At 37.3% G+C, this 20164-nt stretch overlaps 1 protein-coding gene and 1 non-coding gene across 4 annotated transcripts in view; both read left to right on the top strand.

Moving 5' to 3' along the window:
- The window catches only part of LOC149088330 (ATP-dependent translocase ABCB1-like), a 532351-nt gene that overhangs the window by 322446 nt on the left and 189741 nt on the right, over positions 1-20164 (top strand). For all 3 annotated transcript variants that reach the window (XM_089247148.1, XM_089247163.1, XM_089247155.1), the window contains exon 11: positions 2791-2901. In XM_089247148.1, coding sequence (XP_089103274.1) covers positions 2791-2901 — 111 coding nt within the window. The remainder of the gene's footprint in view (positions 1-2790; positions 2902-20164) is intronic.
- Positions 550-621, top strand: TRNAT-GGU (transfer RNA threonine (anticodon GGU)). The gene has a single exon. It is a non-coding gene; the product is annotated as a tRNA-Thr (tRNA).

The following is a 20164-nucleotide window of genomic DNA, read 5'->3' as shown; positions in this document are numbered from 1 at the left end:
CATTCTATCGAGACATTATGGCCTTCTACGAACTGAAACAGCAGGGGTCGCGGTAGCCCTGTAGGTCCCTACACATGCTAGACGACTAGATAAGGATTATTCTAGTGGCCTCCCTTATTCTAGTGGCTATAGCCCTGAGGACACACAAAATGCTGGTGTCCTTGACGTCTCAGTAGCCATGACCATCACAATGTCTTTTCTGCCTTCCTAGGAGAACGACTGCCACGAGAGCTGGGGGGGGGGGCCTTGTACAATGTTCTTTTCTTCGTTTCCTGTTGTTTTTTTTTTCGTTTTTATTCGTTTACTTGTACATGTGTATAGTTAAAAAAAATTTCAATGAGATCTAAGGTACGTAGTTCAAGATATCCGTCCATACGAGTACAAATTGATATGATTGATATTAACGAGTCCTGTCTATTTTCCTATGGGATATATGTGAAAGAAAAAAAATCAAAAAGTTCTTTCCACGGGCCCCCCTGACTCCCGGGCCCTGTCAGACCCCCCCCCCCCTTGTGGGGACCATGGCTCCAAGGTTGAAATATTCTATCTGCTTCCATAGCTTAGATGGTAGAGCACTCGTCCGGTAAGCGAGAGACAGGGGTTCGAGTCCCCGTGGGAGCAGTGATGAATTTTCTTCTTTGTAATCTTCATCTCCACAAATAACCAATCTTTCGATGAATCTTATATTGACAAGTGGAGAGGGTGTTTCTATATGCAACATAATGACCATTGCTACAGTGAAACCTCGCTGAAAATATACCCAATAGAATGATAACTTCCTCTGCAATGATAATTTTCCATATCTACTTTGAGAGAGAAAGAGAGAGAAATAGCCTTTACCCTAATGTTGAACCCTTCTCGATACAATGATATTCTCTGTTATGATAACTCCTTCTATAAGGATATTTTTCAGAGAGTTATAATGATATTTTTTGTAGTGTTTTGCTGTTTCCTGCAATCATTTTTAGCTCTTTTTTTCAGCGAGTCTCTGTGAAACCAGTTTTGTTCTGTTTCATTTTCCTGAATGCTTGTCTTGATGCATTATCAGATTTTTCCATCTCCTATCTGCTGCACCCTCCCCTTAGCCCTCATCAGTGCCATCTGAATGCATGGTCCCACCCTGGCTGCTGAAGAGAAGAGGGGCCTCAGATTACAGAGATACTATCATAACAACAACGCAGTGCGAACTGACTAAACATCCAATAGCTGTAATACGATACAATGACATGGTAGCGCCATCTGTCCGACAATAAGATAACCACATACATAACATCTCGCTTTCTTAGCATTGCAAATGTCACCTTCATAATCCAAGTCGGTCCGGAGGTTTTCTTTTGTGAACCTGCGAAGCACAGGGTGGGCAGGTAGCGTCGGCTCAACACCCGATGACACAACATCACCAGTCTCATCTCCAACCGTCTCGTCCTCTGCTCCAGGTCGGCTGTCAATACCAGCGCGAGAACCTGAAAAACAAAACTGATCATTAGATCATTATTACTACGAGACTGTTCTCCCGAAGTGACAAGAGGAGGCACATCTCGGATATTCTATTGCTCATCACTCTCGTCCTTCACAGCTTCTCCTAATTTCTGGACTTAGTTGACATAACATCTCCAGATTTCAGGTCCCACTTGCACGCTGTATGACAGGGACATCTCTGTTCAGTACAGTTCCAAACTTCCATTTCTCAACACCATGACAGTTCCTAACAGCAACTTTTTCTTCAGCTGAAAATTCATGATGAAATGCATGCGTGTGTGCTTCTTTTTTGCTCTGCACACTCCCTTTCAAATCAGGATGCATCAAATCCAATCTGGTGTGAATCTCTCTTTTCAAAAACAACATACTCGGCTTTTCGCTATTTAATGAGTGTGGTGTTATTCTATACATGAGTAAGGCTGGTATTATTACACTCTAAAAGTTTTCTAAAAGTCCTTTTATAAAACTTGAAAAATTCAACCAATAAGATTATCGGTTGCATTTGCTCAAATGTAACCTTCCAAGGTGCAGGTAGTTCAGTCCCTTTAAGCAAGCAGTGATACAGTTCAGATAGAGATTTGTCATGTTGGGTAGTCCTGGAAATTTCTTGAGCTGTCAGAGGCACACACAGTTTCAATCTGCATTACATTGAAACAGTCAACTTCATTATAACTGTCCTCTTCACTTTCTACAGGAAGTCGCGAAAAAGCATCAGCGATGCTTTTCGACACATGATCCTCTGTGTTTCTGTACTGAATCGTATAATTAAATGCTTGTAGAAACATAGCATAATGCAACATTCGTGTTGCCGAAAGCAGGGGCGTCTTAAGAGTATCATGGACCCCCAGGCCAAGTGGTATTTCGGAGGCCCTACTTGGTAAAATCCTAGAAAATTTCAACCGAACAGAGAAATATGATTCCAATCACTCCTTGCGTAGCTATTCCAATCTTCAACAGATTCATCAAACTGTTCGAAATGAAACTGGAACAGTGCGGTTTTCACTTGTTCAGTTCGTGTAGCCATCTCCTAAACAGATACGGTTCCAGTTTTTTTTAATCCTCAGTCGCCAGTGTTTTCTATTTTGCTTAATGGTGTAATTGATTACAATAATTTGATTATAGATATACACAAATATGTGATAATAACAGACACACGACTACAGAGATACTATCTTAACAACAACGCGGTGCGAACTGACTAAACGTCCGATAGCCGTAATACAATGACATGGTAGCACCATCTGTCCAACAATAAGATAACCACATGCATAACAGATATGTTTTAGAGTGTCATGATATTTTTCTTTTCAGGTTCCACCTATAGATAGTAGTTCTACAGAAGGGAAAATGCCGAATAATCTGGAAGGGAATATCACTTTACAAGATGTTCATTTTAATTACCCTGCTAGGCCAGATGTTCCTGTAAGTCTAATTTTAATATTTGTTATTACTTTTTCGAAATGTGGTAAGTATTTTATTTCCTATCCAGTTTTTCCATAAAAGCAGGTATCCTGCGCTTTTTGCAATTTCACTACAATAATATTTGAAAAGTTTGTTGCAGATATCATGACCCTGCCTTGAAATTTAATTAGCAAGCTCATTTTTAGAATAAAAATCAAAGGCGGTTAAAATTACAAAATATGTTGGATTTTAGGATGCAGATGAGATGAATGTGGATTAAATACTTAAATCGGGGGTGAGAAAATCTGCTACAAACTTCTACAATTTCCAACGTCAAAAATTTTTTTGAAACAACATTCTGTTGCAAAAACGCCAAAATTCTTCAATTCTGCACCAAAAACAAAATTTTCCCTTAAGAAATTTTGAAGTTGCATCACAATAGAAGCTTACTTTTTATTTACATCATTTGTCCTCCCTGTATTTTTATTTCTTGAGGCCACAAATGGAATTGGCTTAAGGCCCCCCTCCCCAAGATTCGGTGCCTAGAGGCTTCTGACAACATTTAAAATGGGGTCAAACTATGCGAATTGTCACTCATCCGCAGAACAACAAAAAAAGCCAATTGAATTGCTTTTTCTAGGAATTTTTTTCTGAAAAAAATTGGCTCCTTTGATTTATGCATCCTATCGTTAATTATTTTTTAAATTGTGTCAAATTTTCACTGACTGGCTGTACTTAACGAAAAATTTGTGTATCCTTTAGCACAGTGATTCCCAACGTGGGTGTTAACGCTCCCTGGGGGGGGGGGCGATAGAATGTTCCAGGGAGGTGGTAGAAGCTACAGGTATAACATAGGATCCTATGGGTTATATTAAGTTGGGGGCGATGGGAGAAAAGAATTTCTGAAGAAGGGGGAGATAGAAACAAAAAAAGTTACGCTTCAATAGAGCGGAAAAGTTCACAAAAAAACTTATAATTGCACTAGAAAAATAGCAATGATGAATCGGTCTTCACCATCAAGAATTGTGATGCTAAAGCTGTCAATAAATTCAGGGTGTCGACGATCATGGAAAAGTCAAGAGAGGTCACCGATTTTTTAAAATCAATTTTTGGATTTTTTCGGCAAATTCCTGTGCTATATTTTATCCTGGAAAACCATGGCCTCTTATTGGGCTTTTCTTGATACCCGCGATCATGCATTGGTGGTGACTGAAAATGAGTTTTCCAACTTTGGGTATGAACATAGTTGCAGTTGGTTTTCGATTCTGAAAGTCTGCACCATTATGGAGGGAGTGGTTCAAATTGTTTTAAAAACCTAAATTTCATTTTTTTTCTTTTTGAATAAAAAACTATTCTACCAAGTAATGATTTTTTCCAATGTCTCAAATAAGCAAGTGTTAAATAGCCAATCTCGAATGACGAGCGTTAAATCGTCAATCCTGTTGTATAAATCACCAAATACTGCGGCTATTTCCCCACCTTTTTCTCCCTGAATGAAAATTTTGATAGCCAAATTGCTAAAACTAACATTATTTAAGCAGGAATCATGCCACCTCAAGTGGGTCCTCACACTTAGTTGTTTGAGAACCAACCTCTCAATTATGGAAGAATATCAGCCCAGGATTAGCTACAGACAGTAAGTTCTGGTTTAGTGGCATTGTATGAATAAAATGGCTGTGGTGCTGGATAAATTTGAAAAATAAATTCTCTGTCATATTTATCATTCTATAAGACTGGTCTTAACTCTATGTGCCTAGAACTGTATGTGTATTTTTTTGTGAAGATGGTGGCTGCAAATATCCAAATTTTGTTACTAGTTCTACTTCGTTAACTGTGACATAGTTGTTACTATTGATACATATTTCTATATCCCCCATTGAGGGAAATACAAATGATCTATTTTGCTGACAGGCAATAATTCAGATGACTCAGGATCTAATGAACATAGTCAAATACTAGCTTTGCATTCTGATAATGGTGAAAATCTGGGAAATATGGCTAGTAATGCACACACAGATGCATCAACTGGGAACAGGGTTAACAAAGCTGAATCCCATGAAAATGACTCTCAGGATGAAATAGCAGACAGCACAGATGGCTTTGCCATAGTAATCCGTAATAAAAGAATAGAAAAATAGAGCTGTGGTGCAAAATTTGAATATTATGCAACAAAAAACAAACGAAATGACCAGTGAACAACAAACAAACAGCAACACAAATTCTGAAAACAACGATAATGATGGATTCACAACAGTTGCAAGGAACAAAAAAAAGAGTAATATTCCTCCCATAATTTTGACTGATTGGGGAAATAATTGGCTTAATGATTTTAGCGAGATTAAGGCTAAATGCAAATTCCCCCCCCCCCCCCAACAAAAACCTACTGGTGACAAAATGACATTCCAGGTCTTCTCAGAAAAAGACCATAGAGTAGTGACAAACATTTTTAATGAAAAACAATTCAAGGACCATACCTATGGTACTTGACCGCACTATCAAATTTGTTATTAGAGGGCTGCCAGCCAACATAAAACCACAAGACATTGCAGATGACCTGCGAAATCAGGGAATGTAAAGGTGACAAACATGAAGAACTATTCTAGGGGTAGAATTCTACCACTATTCTTAGTTGAAGTGACTATTCAATTCAAATCTTTTGCCAACATAACAAAAATAGGTGACATCCCCATAAGTATCGAAAGATACAGGGGAAATCAAGTTCCCTTGCAATGTAGGAACAGTATGATGATGGGACACAGCTCATACTTTTGCCGAAACATGCCGGTATGCTCATTTTGTTCGGAGAATCATGAAACTAGAAGTTGTGTTGTTAAGGGTGATAAAAAATTTTTGAAGTGCCTCTTTTGTGGTGGTCCTTACACTGCTCGTTACCCTGGATGTAGCTCTAGACCAGGTTTTGTGAACAAAAACACTCGAACAATTTTACCACTATTACCCACTAGACCTAGACCTTTCCTTCCCTAATCGGACATAATGAGGATGACTTCAATGTGGGTTGTAACTCACTTTTTGTGAGAAAAACAAATGGACTTTTAAATTCTGATATGGACTTGATTCAACCTTCTCGTGAAGAAGTAGAGAAGGGAAAAGTATATCTCACATACAAAAACAAGAAAAATTGCACAATACCATTCGAGAAGGAGCCCACCCACTTGGTCGTGGAAAAGTGCATAAAACACTAGAAGAATGGCAAATCGAACTGCACAAACAACTGCATAGAAGTGTTATGCATGAAGTTATTACCCATAGGTAGAAATTGACATGAGTGGTATTGACTCTACTCATGAAGAGACTTTACATGCCTCTGAAAATGATGCAGAAGCACATCCCATGGACGAGATTGTAGCTTGTAAAAATACACCTGCCTTGCATACAAAAGTGTCACAAACTGGCAAAATTACACAAAACACAAATATTTCACTCATCAACGATTTTGGCATTTTACTTAAGTCAGCTAACATCGACACTATCAAAGTACAGCTTATTATCGAAACTCTGATTCAAATTCTCGAAATTCCTAATAATTACACAAGTAATTAATGCCCCTCCCAGGCCATTAAGAATAATGGCCTGGAATGCCAACAGCCTAAGAGGCTCAAAAGATCTTTTTAAACAAACACTCTTGGAATATCAAGTAGATTTAGCACTTATAAGTGAAACATGGCTATTACCGAGTAACAAATTTGAAATTAATGGTTATCAATGTATCAGAAATGATCGACTTCATAATCATGGAGGAGGAGTTGCTTCATTTGTAAGGAATCATATCCCTTTACAACAATTAACTCTCCAACTCACCCAACATTGAGGCTATTGCGGCTACAATTTTTGTCAATAGAGTCAAAATGAGATTTTGTGCTATCTATAAGCCACTTAATAACAATTTAGACATTGAACTTTTGAAAGAAATATTTAACACTTCTACCCCTGTACTGGCAATAGGTGATTGGAATTACAAATCATCATTATTTTTTTCTAGAACTACCAATAAGCAGGGTAGAATCTTGAGAAAATTCTGTCTTGACAATTTTTTGGATGTTATATCGTTACCTGTGCCAACACAACATCCTCCACAAAACATTGGTCTACTGGACGTCATAGATTTTGGCATTGCAAAAAATTTCCTACATGGCATTCAAATGCATGTTAAACCAATACTTTACTCACCACACAACCCACTTTTTGTTTCCATAGACCCAGGAAAAAACGAATCTTGAAACAAGTCGATTGGGCTAAATACATAGATATACTGGAAAATCTGCCTAAATTAGAGCTAAATAATCCTAGTGCAAATGATATTGATCAAGAAGTTGAACATATCATTACACTCATAAAAAACACAATTAATGAGGTAACTACTGAAAAAGAAATAAACAATAAAAATTTTGGTCTCCCTAAGGAAATCTTAGATAAAATTTGATATAAAAATAGGGTGAGGAAAAGGTGGCAAACTTTTAGAGGTAACATTGATAAAATTATACTAAACAGACTTCAGAGGGAAATAAAAAAGGAAGTTGCTGCTCACGTTAATGAAAGATTTTCAGACTTGTAAGAGTTAAAAATGGACACCTATGGCGTGCATGGGGAATATGCAAACCAAAAGACACCAGAATAAACAAAATAAAAAACCATTCAGGCGACCTGGTTTTTAGAGATCAAGAAATAGCTGATTCCTTCACTGAAGGATATGAAAGACAATTCTCTCGTAACACAAATCAACCTATAACTTCCTATCAAAGAATTAGAAGGAAGGTTGCATACTATTTACATCATCACGCTAGCATAACAAATACTCATATGGACCTAACATCCACAAATGAAATTTGTGATATTATAAACAAACTGGATATCAAAAAAGCAGCAGGGATTGACGGCATTAGCAATAGAGCACTAAAATGTCTCCCTGTTAACATCTTGAACTTTGTCAATAACATTTTCAATGCAGCAATCCAAAACAATTATTTCCCTACACCTTGGAAAAGATCAATCATCAAAGCAATTCATAAAGCGGACACTGATCCCTTAATTGCTCAAAATTTCAGGCTGATTAGCCTTCTCAGTAATTTCAGTAAAGTCTTTGAGCGAGTTATTGCTCCTAGATTAACACAATATATGCATGAAAACAACATTATCAGACCTGACTAGCACGGTTTTAGGTCTGAACACTCATATGTAACTCAACTTGTCCGGGTTAAAGAATTCATTATTGAGGCATTTAATCATTTTGACTTTGTGGCATCAGCTTTCTTGGATATTTCCAAAGCTTTTGATCGCTGTGATCACTCCACACTGTTGTCAAAATTAATTGATCTAAATTTTCCGCCTCACTTCATCATCTTCTTCTACAATTATCTGTTGGGAAGAACCTTCCAAGTTAGAATACAGGTCAATTTTTCAGCTATCAAACCCATACAAGCCTCAGTCCCTCAGGGCAGTGTCTTGGGGCCACAATTGTTGTTATTGTACATAAATGACATCCCTAGTCCACAAAATGGGACCATTGCATTATTCATGATGATTGTGCAGTAATGTGCAGTAGCAGAAATGCCACACAAGCACTGGGTAACTTGCAAGAAACTATTGACTACATTGAAGCATGGTATGACGATTCAGCTGTACAACTAAATCACAACAAATGTAAGTTTGTCTGGTTCACGAAACGACAAAAATTACCGAGACAACCAAGACCTGTCAGACAGGTTAAATACTTGGGGTGCATTTTAAACAAAAACCTTTAATTCACATCACATGTTGAATATGTCAAAAATAAAATAGAGTTTCAGGGATGCTAAATAAGATCACATTCCCCCAGGCGAAACTTTCCCTCAAAAACAAAATAATTCTATTTAAAACCATTCTTCGGCCAACTATGTTATATGCATCTCCAGCGTGGTCACATTCATGTAAAATGAACATAAGAAATCTCCAGACTGTGCAGAATAAAATCCTTAGAAGGTTTACCAGAGCACCCTGGTACATCAGAGGAATTAACATTAGGAATGACCTCGAGATTCCCCACATTTTTGACTACATCAAAAAAATAAATGGTGAACAATTTGAGAGAATCTGGGCACCAGCATTTACGAGACATTGTTGACTATGATATCCAGGCCATAGGGAAATACAAAAGACCCCAACAAATTTCCCACCTGGATTGGAACCTGCTTTAAAATTAAATGCTGATGTGTGTACATACTGTAAATAGAATTTCGCTTGAATTTTGGTTTTTTGTAAATTTTTACTACTTATTTTTCATACTAATTTTTTTGAGTAATAGATTCTATTACTATAACGTATCGTCAATTTAACTTTCATATGAGCACTTACTGAACAGAACTGTTTTGTATTGTGTAAATTATTCCCTTGCATTTCTTTTGTTGATTTTACCATCTAATTTGTGGAACTGTACAACTCGATTGAGGTTTTTTGCGCTGCGACTCCCATGCAGTGTTTTTTCCCCTCTTTTTTCATACTTTCGAACTAGTTATGGTTAACTGATTGATGATTGTTGAACTGTTGTAGATGTGTACCTGCTTCCGGATGTGGAAAATTTGGTTGTGGCGGCAGCTCACCCTGGCTTAAATTTGTACTAGCCTGACGACAAAATTCAAATTCTTTTCTCTTATCCTTTTAAATTCTCTTTTTTTATCGTTTTCCATTCTTCATAGGCCTTCTTGGCCAGTTCGTAAGCTGACAGTCGTCCCCAAAAGGATGGGAATCAGCTAGAAATTCTATTCTGGTCTGGTCACATTCTATTCTGGTCTGGCGTCCAGTGATGTGATATTAGCCCGCCAGGCCTTCTATAAGCCGTTGATATTGCCTTGAGGGCAGAACTCAGCGAAAAATATCCTCACATTCCGCAATGATGTGTTATTTGACTGTTGTGTTTGTTTTTGATTTTTGTGGTTATTACAATTATTTTGCTTTTTTTTGTGGTTTATTTATTCAAAACATAAGTGGGAATATTGAAAATTAAAGTTCTGAATTTGCATATTAGATGTTGTCACTATGCAGTTATGAGTACCTGTGTATCTTTACTTTTGTGTTCTTTTAATAAATATGATTCAGGCTCCTACTACCATAGAGGTGTGTGTTAATGAGTCCTCTCTCTACTTTTAGTGATTATTTCTCAAAATACATAGAAGTTTAAAATATGAAGAGTACTAATGCAAAGGCAGTAAGTAATAGAAGCAATGAAAAGCATCTTTGCTAGGCAGGGAATACCAGAAGAATTGGTGAGTGATGGAGGGCCACCATTTAATGCAGAAAGTCTTCAAAAATTTTTCAAAGAATGGAATGTGACACGCAATATTACTTCACCTCACTTTCCGAGAAGCAATGGCCAAGTTGAGAGAGCTGTACAAACTTTGAAGAAGTCTCTCACAAAAGCTCTAGAAGAAGGTAAAGATCTACATACGGTCCTACTGGATTATAGGATACAACCTACACAGGATCTTCCTTCTCCGGCTGAACTGCTGATGGGCAGATGATTAAGACCCTTTTTGACAACTCATCCTCATCAACTCAAGGCAAAGTTTTTTACAGCAGAAGCCAGTAAAATCTTGAAAACTAGACAAGCATATCAGAAGGAAAGATTTGACACAAACATACAACTCATCATCCTGAACTCAAACAAGGCTCAAGTGTTTGGTTCAAGAAAAGACCAAGTGAACCATGGCAACAAGGTGTCATAACCAAGACAGGACCAAACCTTGCTCCTATATCATCGAGGGAAAAGATGGAGGTTTCTATTGAAGAAATAGACACCACATGAGAGAAGACAGAACACCTAATGGGAAGATCACCAGAACAGTTAAAGATCTTCACCCTTTAACAGCTGTTAAAAAGATAACATCCCGAACTCCCGATCCAATTCCAGAAGTTGATCAGATCCTGAGAAAGTCAACTAGGACTATAGTTAAACCTATCCACGACAGACAATCAAATTGACTATTCATACATTAACATGCAATAATCATAATAGAACTTTAATTTTTCTAAAAAAAAAGCATATTTCATTATTAACATATTTAATATCTAATACCATTAAAATAGATGGCAGCATCGTCCTGCCTTGTGAGAGTGTGACAATAATAATAAAGAACTACAGTCGTGCTCTGGATATCATGCTAACTGTTTGTAGTAATCTACGACTCCTACAATCTATGTCCATCGTGATAATTAGTGTACCAAACAGTAAATAGCCAAGCAGCAATATATATCAGTTAACCGTTTAAAGGCCGAACTATGAAAAAAACCACTTATTGTTTGGAAATTTGGAATTCAAGTGCTTTGCATGCCTATACTAGATCAACTTTGAAATTTGAAGAAAAAAAATTTTTTTTCTTTATTTTTTCCACGAACATCGTGGTCATTATCATAAATGGAACATTATGGAACATCCCCCCCCCCCCCCGAGTACTAATGTTACATTTATGGAACATTGGCACTTGGGGAGAGGTGAAAGAGGAAACTGGTATCATATATGTTCCCACAATTTGTACAGTTACAAATTGAAGATTCAGATTGATTGATTAACAATTGTGAGATTGAGTACAGTTATCACACAAAATTTTCTATTTTCTACTACAAATTCAAATTCGAAACATACCGATTTTTTTAAACATAAAAATGTGTGCAGAATTTCAATGTCCGTATCAAAAGGAGGAAAACATCTTTTATGGTCACATTGGTAGCATTTAGTGTTTTTGGCAAACCATACCATGTCCTTGCATCGCAGACACAATATAATGGCCATTAGATGACCTGGCACCTTTAATTCAGCTTACAACATGGACATGGATGAATAACTAACCCCTCCTTTGCAGGGCCGCTTTAACACATGGTCCCACCCGGGCACGGTCCGGGGCCTCAGAAAAACGAGAAATAGTTGAATTTTTCGAGAATTTTCCAGGCAGGTCCTTAGAAAATCACTTGGTCTAGGGCCTATGATACCCTTAAGACAACCCTGCTCCTTCGTTCATAGAAGGGTACATTGTCACTTCTCTTCGGAATTCAAATACAAAATAAGATCTGATTCTTGCAACTCTGAATGAATTTTCCAACGTGCTATAATGGTCATATGGCAAATCTTTTCCAATGGGATCCAGAGTTGAGGTTTTGATCAGATTCTAGGAAGAATTTTTTTTATCCCATGCAATGGTTTTTTTTTTCAAATTGCTCAAAAACTGTCTTGCTTTTTTGAAATGTTCACATGAGTGCTGCACTTTTTCTGCCCTACATCTTTTGAAGAACACATTTTAGGAGTTTCTAATACATCCTCATTGTTGCAAAATATATCTAGCATTCCAGCATTTCACATACATCAGTTGGAACTGTTGTCACTAGATCATTTTCAACAATAACATCTTCATCCGTGCTGTTCCCATTTTCATTTGCTGGTAATTGGCATATATCTGCGAGTTATAAATACAAACCTGTCAACTCTCCGGATTTAGGCGGGAGACTCCGTATTTGTCATCCTTCCTCCCACTCTCCGGATTTGTTGAAATTTCTCCGGATTTTAGTAGAAAATTAGATTTTACGCTAGCTTTCACGTTATCGTGACATTAGGGAAAACACCCACAGAGGACAGCCGTGGTCATTTCCATCGAGCAGCCTTAAAAAACAGTCTTGGTGACCGCATTTAAGCAACTAGTAAAGACGTGACTTTGCTTATGTAGCGTTCATCGGCAATCATTCATCAGGGGCATGAGCTTGGTTGCTAAAATTCCTGTATAATCGTTATCGTATTTCATTAACAGCCGTGCGCTAAACACAAGTTTTTTCTGTCTGCATCTTTGTGTTTTGAAGTTTTTTAAATTGTTTCCTCCGATTAAATATGTCTTTAGAAAGAAAATAAAACTATATATAGCTACATATAAAGCTTTTACGAGTTCATATACCCAAGATTATCAATCACTGATAGCGTCCACGAAAGGAAACACTTATGTTTTATGAACTGTATGTAGATGTGATTTCTGTATTCTGCATGGAAAGACCACTTTACTTTGATCACTTTTGGTCGCACCACGGTCATTTTCTGCACACGAGGGCTAATTAGACCGTGACCTACAATTTATTGCCGATTCCGAACGGCAGGCTTGTTTTTTCTATTCATCGAGAGGTTGGTGCGCTAACCCCTCGGTGGGGACTCTCTGCGGCAGCAATTTTTTCTGCGGTTATGTCGCCGTTCCTGTTGTACCCCTGTGTCAAGAAAGTTTTCTGACAGGGATGAACCGGGTATCGAACTCGCGACACCCCTAAACATCCTTTGGTACTTTAGGCGAGTATCTTATCGACCTGGGTTACCCCGCCCTACATGGAAAAACTGACATGAAATTATATTCTGCTCAGAGGCAATACAGAACCTGCTTTGGGGGGGCGAATGGAACTTTTTTTCAATTGATTAAAAAAAAAAATTTGGAATGTTTTTTTGTGATCGAGTCTATGAGTGCCGGGGGGGGGGTACACCCTTCGGGGGAATCTACGGATTTCTGGATTCCAAAAGTTGGCACGTCTGTAAATATCCTACTAGTTATGTATATCTAAAAGTTTCTAAATATCCTACAGCTTCTTCTAATGTGTGATATTTTTTGGACAGGGTTACATACAGCTGAACATAACAAGACTATCTATGATTGCCGATTTCGGTTTGATTAGTCTGTGGTTCACAAAAACACGTATTTCTAAGAATGCAAGAATAAAAAAAATACTCAATTAATATAAATATAAACAATTGACCCCAAAAAGCACATTCCTCTGTGTCATACTATCCAGAATTCTCCCCATACACATGTCGAATGATGACAACACCCTGGGGTTCGAATGGGAAAATCGAAGAAGTGCACTGCACATTAGATATTTCTAGGATCCCGCTCGCTTGAAAGGCTAATGTTCCATAAATGGATCATGCATATTTGAATGCGGGTAGCTTGTTCACTTGTAATAGTACAACAAAATAAGTGATTTACTTGGATTGATATATTAAGTGCTAGAAACACACCAAATAATTTTCAATTTACTTCTAAATTTTGGCGAATTTTAATCGAAATGGAGAAAAAATACCCAACAAATGTTAAATTTCAAAATTGTGTCAAAAAATTTTAAATTGGCATGAAGTTTCCAAATTTATTTCAAAAATACTTTTTATATAAAAAACTCTTTATATGCGATAAGAAACCAGAAATATTTGAATAAATTTTATTTGATATTTTTGCAAATAAAAACTATGTTCCATTTATGGAACATTCGCCTTTAAACGGTTAAATCATCGACAGTTCTTTTTTTCTTCACTCAGGAGCAACCAACTTGATTTAAAGGCACGATAACTTTGAGGAAGAGCATCGAATATCTTGCACATCAGCAGCACATGTGGAAGCTTGGTTTCTTGTTCAATTTCTAACCCTTTTTTGAGCTCATTTCACAGATTTTTCAATTTGTACAAGTTTGCTGCTATATCCTCAGTTGATGACCTCTTAAACTGGAAGAACTCTAAACAAATGTTGTACAGTTGATTTTCAGATGTGGTTTCAAGTAGCTTGTGTAGATCTAGCCATACATTCAGTGCCGTCCTAATGCATGGGCCCTCAAGAGAAGAGGGGCCTCACAAATATGAGATCCGGTTGAAATTTTCTAGGATTTACCAGGTAGGGCCTCCAAAATACCACTTGGCCCGGGGGCCCATGATAATCTTAAGATGATCCTGTATACATTCCTAACACAGTCAAATCTCAGTACTTTCTGTAATGTGTCCTTTGTCATTGAATTTTTTAGAACCATCGTAGCAGTTATTTGCTTTATTATTGTGGTATATTTGGATTTCCTACATCCTACATCTTTTTGGACATCCTACCGACTGTGTCATTTGTGGGGTATTTGGATTTGGAAAAAGAATAACAAGAAATATATAGACAATGAGACTGACTCAAGACGTTCCGCATCTGTTGTTAACTGAACATCTTTACTCCACAAAATGTAAACAAAACATTGTGTTGCCACACACTTGCAACTAAATTATAGTAAATAATAATGATGATGACAACATAATTGATACAATCGATATATCATAATAGAGATATATCATAATTATACTTCAAATCAATCTTATATTAACTTGCAATAGTTGCTGATGATCCATCCAATGGCTTCTCTGGCAATTGTATTTTCCCATTGACTACATCTAAACTTAATTATCACAAAAATGAGAAACTTTGCCTGGTTTTAATTTATACAAAAATTGCCACGTTTTTAAGACAAATAAATTCAATTGGTTCATTGAAGAGCCGAAACGCATCGACCATTCAACCAATTGAATTTATTTGTCTTAAAAACGTGGCAATTTTTGTATAAATAGAAACTTAATGCAAATTTTATCCTATGTTTCCATAGTGTCCAGTCTCTTTTGCCACTCAGTGGCTTGACTTGAATCTTGCCAGCTTACATCCTTAGGAACTTCATTTGTAGGCTGCTTGACTGGAGTTACGCTTAGGAACTCATTGTTTACTCACACACACAGCAGAGTCAGCATGAAGAGACCCACAACCTCTTATTATTTTAGATCTGTTAATATATCCTCCTTACTAAGCATGTGAGTGTAAATAATTATAACCAGAATATTCAACTGAACAAAGCCACATACTTAATAGAGATTTAAGCACTTAAAATGAGACTTAGCATCTGTAGCTGTTCAGACTTGTGCAACCATGTTTTTTGTACTGTTGCCAGCCACTCTGACCACTCTGATCGTGTTTTGCAAAAGAAAGACCATTTTTCCAGGCTGTGTATCGACTATCGCCAGATAAAGAAGAACATTGTTGAAGACAACTTTCTGTTGCCTATAATTGATGATGTGTTGGATCCCCTGGCTCAAAACAAGGTTTTTTCAACACTTGATTTGAAGAACAGTTTTCTTCACATACATGTTGAGGAAAAGAGTCAAAAATATACTTCATTCTTAACTCACGAAAGTTGATGTGTCAGTTCAGGAAAGTTCCTTTTGTTGTCAAATAGTGCAAGTGTGTTTCAGAGGTACATAAACAGTGTATTTAGAAAGGAATAATACTAATATTATATCTACATAGGGAGGAAAAAGTTCAGATTTCTAGAAAAGAAAATCAAATTTTTGGACCACGTTGTTGAAAATGGTTTTCTTTGACCATCTCCATCTAAAACAGATGCATTCCGAAATTTTCCTAGACCAAGAAGCATCAAACAAGTTCAAAGCTTTTTGAGACTTAAAAGATACTTTCGTAAATTCATTAGTGAATATTCAAGTATAGAAAAACTGCTGAGTGATATGCTGAGAAGATCTTGAAACTTCACTTTTGGCAAAGAACGAACAGGAAAAGGCTTTTTCTCAACTGAAGGACATTCTTTCAGAAGATTCTGTGCTTCTAATTTACAGACAAGGCTATAAGACAGAGCTTCACACAGTCACAAGCAAGTATGGTTACGGAGCGATTTTACTCCAGGAAGCAGATGACAGAAAATTCCATCCTGTGTATTATATAAGCAAAAAAACAACATCAGGTGAAGAAAAACTCAGCAGCTACGAATTGGAAATCTTAGCCATAGTGGTAGCTTTGAAAAAGTTTTGAATCTATTTTTTAGAATAAAAGTTCACAATCATTACGAACTGTTCAGCCTTCCAAAAGGTGATGGGGGGGGGGAAGATCTGATTCCAAGAGTAGCCAGGTGGGCACTTTTTCTTGAGGATTTCAAGTATGAAATTGTGCATAGATCCTGCGAACGGTTAAAGCATGTTGATGCACTTAGCCAAAGTACAGTTTTAATGGTGTCCATGAGCAGGGCCATCTTAAGAGTATCATGGGCCCCCAGGCCAAGTGATTTTTCGGAGGCCCTACCTGGTAAATCCTAGAAAATTTCAACTGGATCTCATTTTTGTGAGGCCCCTCTTCTCTTGAGGCCCCCGGGCCGTGCCCGGGTGGGCCCATGCGTTAAGACGGCACTGTCCATGAGGTCTTGAGATGACCTAATCTCTAAAATAGCTCATTTCAGTTCATACCATACACCACCCAGGCTGTATTGACCTTTGTGTCTAAAAAACCTCTAAAATAGCTGCTGCTCAAGAGAAAGATAAGTATCTGATACTAATAAAATCATTAATTGATGAAGGACATGAGAATAAACATTTTGGCAAGAATGGACTTCTGTATAAATATGACAATGGAAGAGAATTGCTGCAACCCCAGGTAGTGCAAATGGAGGTAGTGAAGGAAATTCATAACAGGTCATTTCGCAGCAACAAAAACAGAAGAAATGTTGAGCCATGAATTTTACGTTCCAGAAGTTTAAAAAAATGTAGAAAATATCATCTCTAATTGTTTTCCATGCATTTTATATAACAAGAAGCGTGGTAAGGGTGAAGGTCTGCTGAATCCTATACCGAAAGAAAATGTTCCGTTGACTACTTATCACGTCGATTTCATTGATCCACTACCATCAACCAACAAGAACTATCCGCATATTTTCATGGTGGTGGATGCATTCACCAAGTCCACTTGGTTTTACTCAGTCAAATCAACATCAGCTAAAGACACTATAAACAAGCTTATGCTCCAGCAGAATACTTTTGGAAGTCCATCAAGTATAATCTCAGACCATGGGTATGCTTTTACATCAAAGGATTTTGAAGACTACTGCACGAAGGAAGGTATTGAGCATGTGAAGATCACAACAGGATTCCACGAGGAAACGGCCAGGTTGAGAGGATGCATGGGGTTTTGATACCTGTTTTGGCCTAATTGTCCATCAAAATGGTACAGATTTGTAGCTGATGTGCAGAGAATCATCAATAGCATTCCATCAAAAAGCACAAGGCATACCCCATTCGAATTGTTTACAGGAGTCAGAATGAAAAACAAAGAAGATTTAAGCATCAAAGCTGTTCTGGAGGAGGAATTTCTCAACGACATGATTCAAGATTGTGATTGCATGTGAGAAGAAGCATGAAAAAATATTGCCAAGATGCAACTGGAAAATTCAAAACATTACAACAACAAGAAAAAAAGGCACATCGATACAAAATAGGTGACTGGGTCACCATGCACAGAACTCAGTTTGGTGTAGGTCTAAAGCTTAGACCTAAATTCTTTGGTCCTAATCAAGTCACATTCGTAAAGTCGAAAGACCCGTATAACGTGAGAAAAGTTGGACACAATGAAGGTCCAGAGTGCACAACCATCTCTGCGGATCACGTGAAGCCCTGGTCGAAAAATCAGTGGACACTTAACTGATAATTTTTTTTTAATCCAGATGTTCCAGAGTGGAACAGTGATCAGGACGGCTGATTGTGAAAAAGATGTCGCCACATTCCAAAATTGAGCTGGCTTATGGTTGTGGTGTGTGTAGGCATGTGTGCACGTATGGTAGAAGAGAAAGAGTGGATTATGATGCAGCTGACGAAAGGTGTATCTTATTTTAATGACAATAATTCTCTAATTAATAATAATTGTCTAATTAAATAATATATCATGTATTCAAGAGTTAAATATAGCTTTGCTTCAACCTTACATTTATTTAATTTTTTTTGTATTATAAATAACATAAATTAGATTGGAATAGTCATATTTGTGATAGATGTTCAGAATTCTCTGTCTTTGCTACCAGAATATTTATATTGACTGTTTTCAAAGATGTTATCACTTTATCTTACTAACAGAAGAAAAAAAATTAATACTCACCAGAACTAGTCCAGTCTTTATGTAATTGAGGACAGTCATGAGTATAAATTACTAGTTAAATTTCTTTGATTTTATGAAATTTATTATACTCCTGGGAGTTGAGTTTATTTTTTTTATGACTGACTGACTGACTGAGGTAGATACATTTTCTCAGGGCGTACCGAGTCTTTAAGACTCCCATAAGCTTCCCTGTTTGATGCTGCTCCGTACGAGCTGGATGAAGAAGTTAAAAAGCTGTTTGTATGTGATAGTTGAGTGTGTGAGTGTAAGTGTATAAGAGGCGTGTCAATAAAAGATAATAAAATTTATAGCCCATGCTGTACTCAGAGAGTCAGTATACGTCAAATTAATTCAGATCATATTAGAAAAAATGAATTCGGTAAGTTGTGGCTTACTTATCACAGAAATTTGAAATTTGTAGAGCTATGTCCGAAGGAGGTGAAGTATCAAAATTCAAGAACGCATTTTATACACAATTACAAAATCAGTCAATTATCTCAGCAAATAATTGACAAAAAAGTGGAATACCGCACCTAATGGTTACAAAAGAGTATATATATATGTTCATTCTAATAAATGGCGTGAATACAATATATATGATTACACGTGAATACAAGATTAAATGCGATAAATATTGGTAGGCGTTCAGTATATATGCAACACTATGCTTCCAATCAATGAAGAGAGAATTAGAACTATTTACACTTTTTACAAAACTAAACCAATTCATTGGGCCATATCAGGCCAGTATGTTCTTAGGTCGAAGAAACCTCAACACCTCTACCGCAGGATAAGGCGAGATGTCGCTTATGTGCTGATATTCTGATGTTTCAGCTCTATCGAAATATCCTCTACATAGTTTGACTAAGTAGTCATGTATGGTTTCAATGTTCAAATCCTTCATTATGTCAAGATTTCTGATATACCATTGTGCCCCGGTATATCGCCGAAGTATTTTATTTTGCTGCACTTGTAATTGTTTGATGACAGAGGGTTTCGCTGTGGAAAAGCATGGTGCTGCATAGCACATAATTGGTCTAATGACTGACTTGTACATAATGGTTTTGTTTTTGAGGCTAAGTGCAGAGCGTGTGTAACAGACTCTGTTTAGAAGTCCTGCAGCCTTAGCGGCTCGAACTTTTGCCTCATGAATGTGAGCTTTGAAACTGAGCTTTTTATCCAAAATAACACCAAGATATTTTGTCTGAGACTTGGGTTGTAATATGGTCTGCCCCACTGTGATAGTGGTGTTCGGAGGGAGTTGTCTCCTTGCAAACCATATAAAGTTGCATTTACCCTCGTTTAAGACCACTGCATGTAGCTGACACCAGATCTCGACCCTTCGGACCATTTCTTGCAAGTTCCTCAGAGCTTGCTGAGGGTCCCTAGATGCCATAAGGATTTTCGAGTCGTCAGCATAAGAAGCTAAAATTCCTCTTTGTGGAGCAGGAAAATCGTTAATAAAAATATTGAAGAGTATTGGGCCAATTACCGACCCTTGACAAATAGATGCCTTTAGTGGACGTCTGGTGGAGAGGGCGTTTTTGATACGGACCTGA

This window comes from Pholcus phalangioides, unplaced genomic scaffold (genome assembly GCF_987345545.1).
Source record: "Pholcus phalangioides strain wild (caught in Gottingen) unplaced genomic scaffold, Ppha-v1.0 ptg000003l_1, whole genome shotgun sequence".
Taxonomy (NCBI): domain Eukaryota; kingdom Metazoa; phylum Arthropoda; class Arachnida; order Araneae; family Pholcidae; genus Pholcus; species Pholcus phalangioides.
This window is presented reverse-complemented; position numbering and strand designations above follow the sequence as displayed.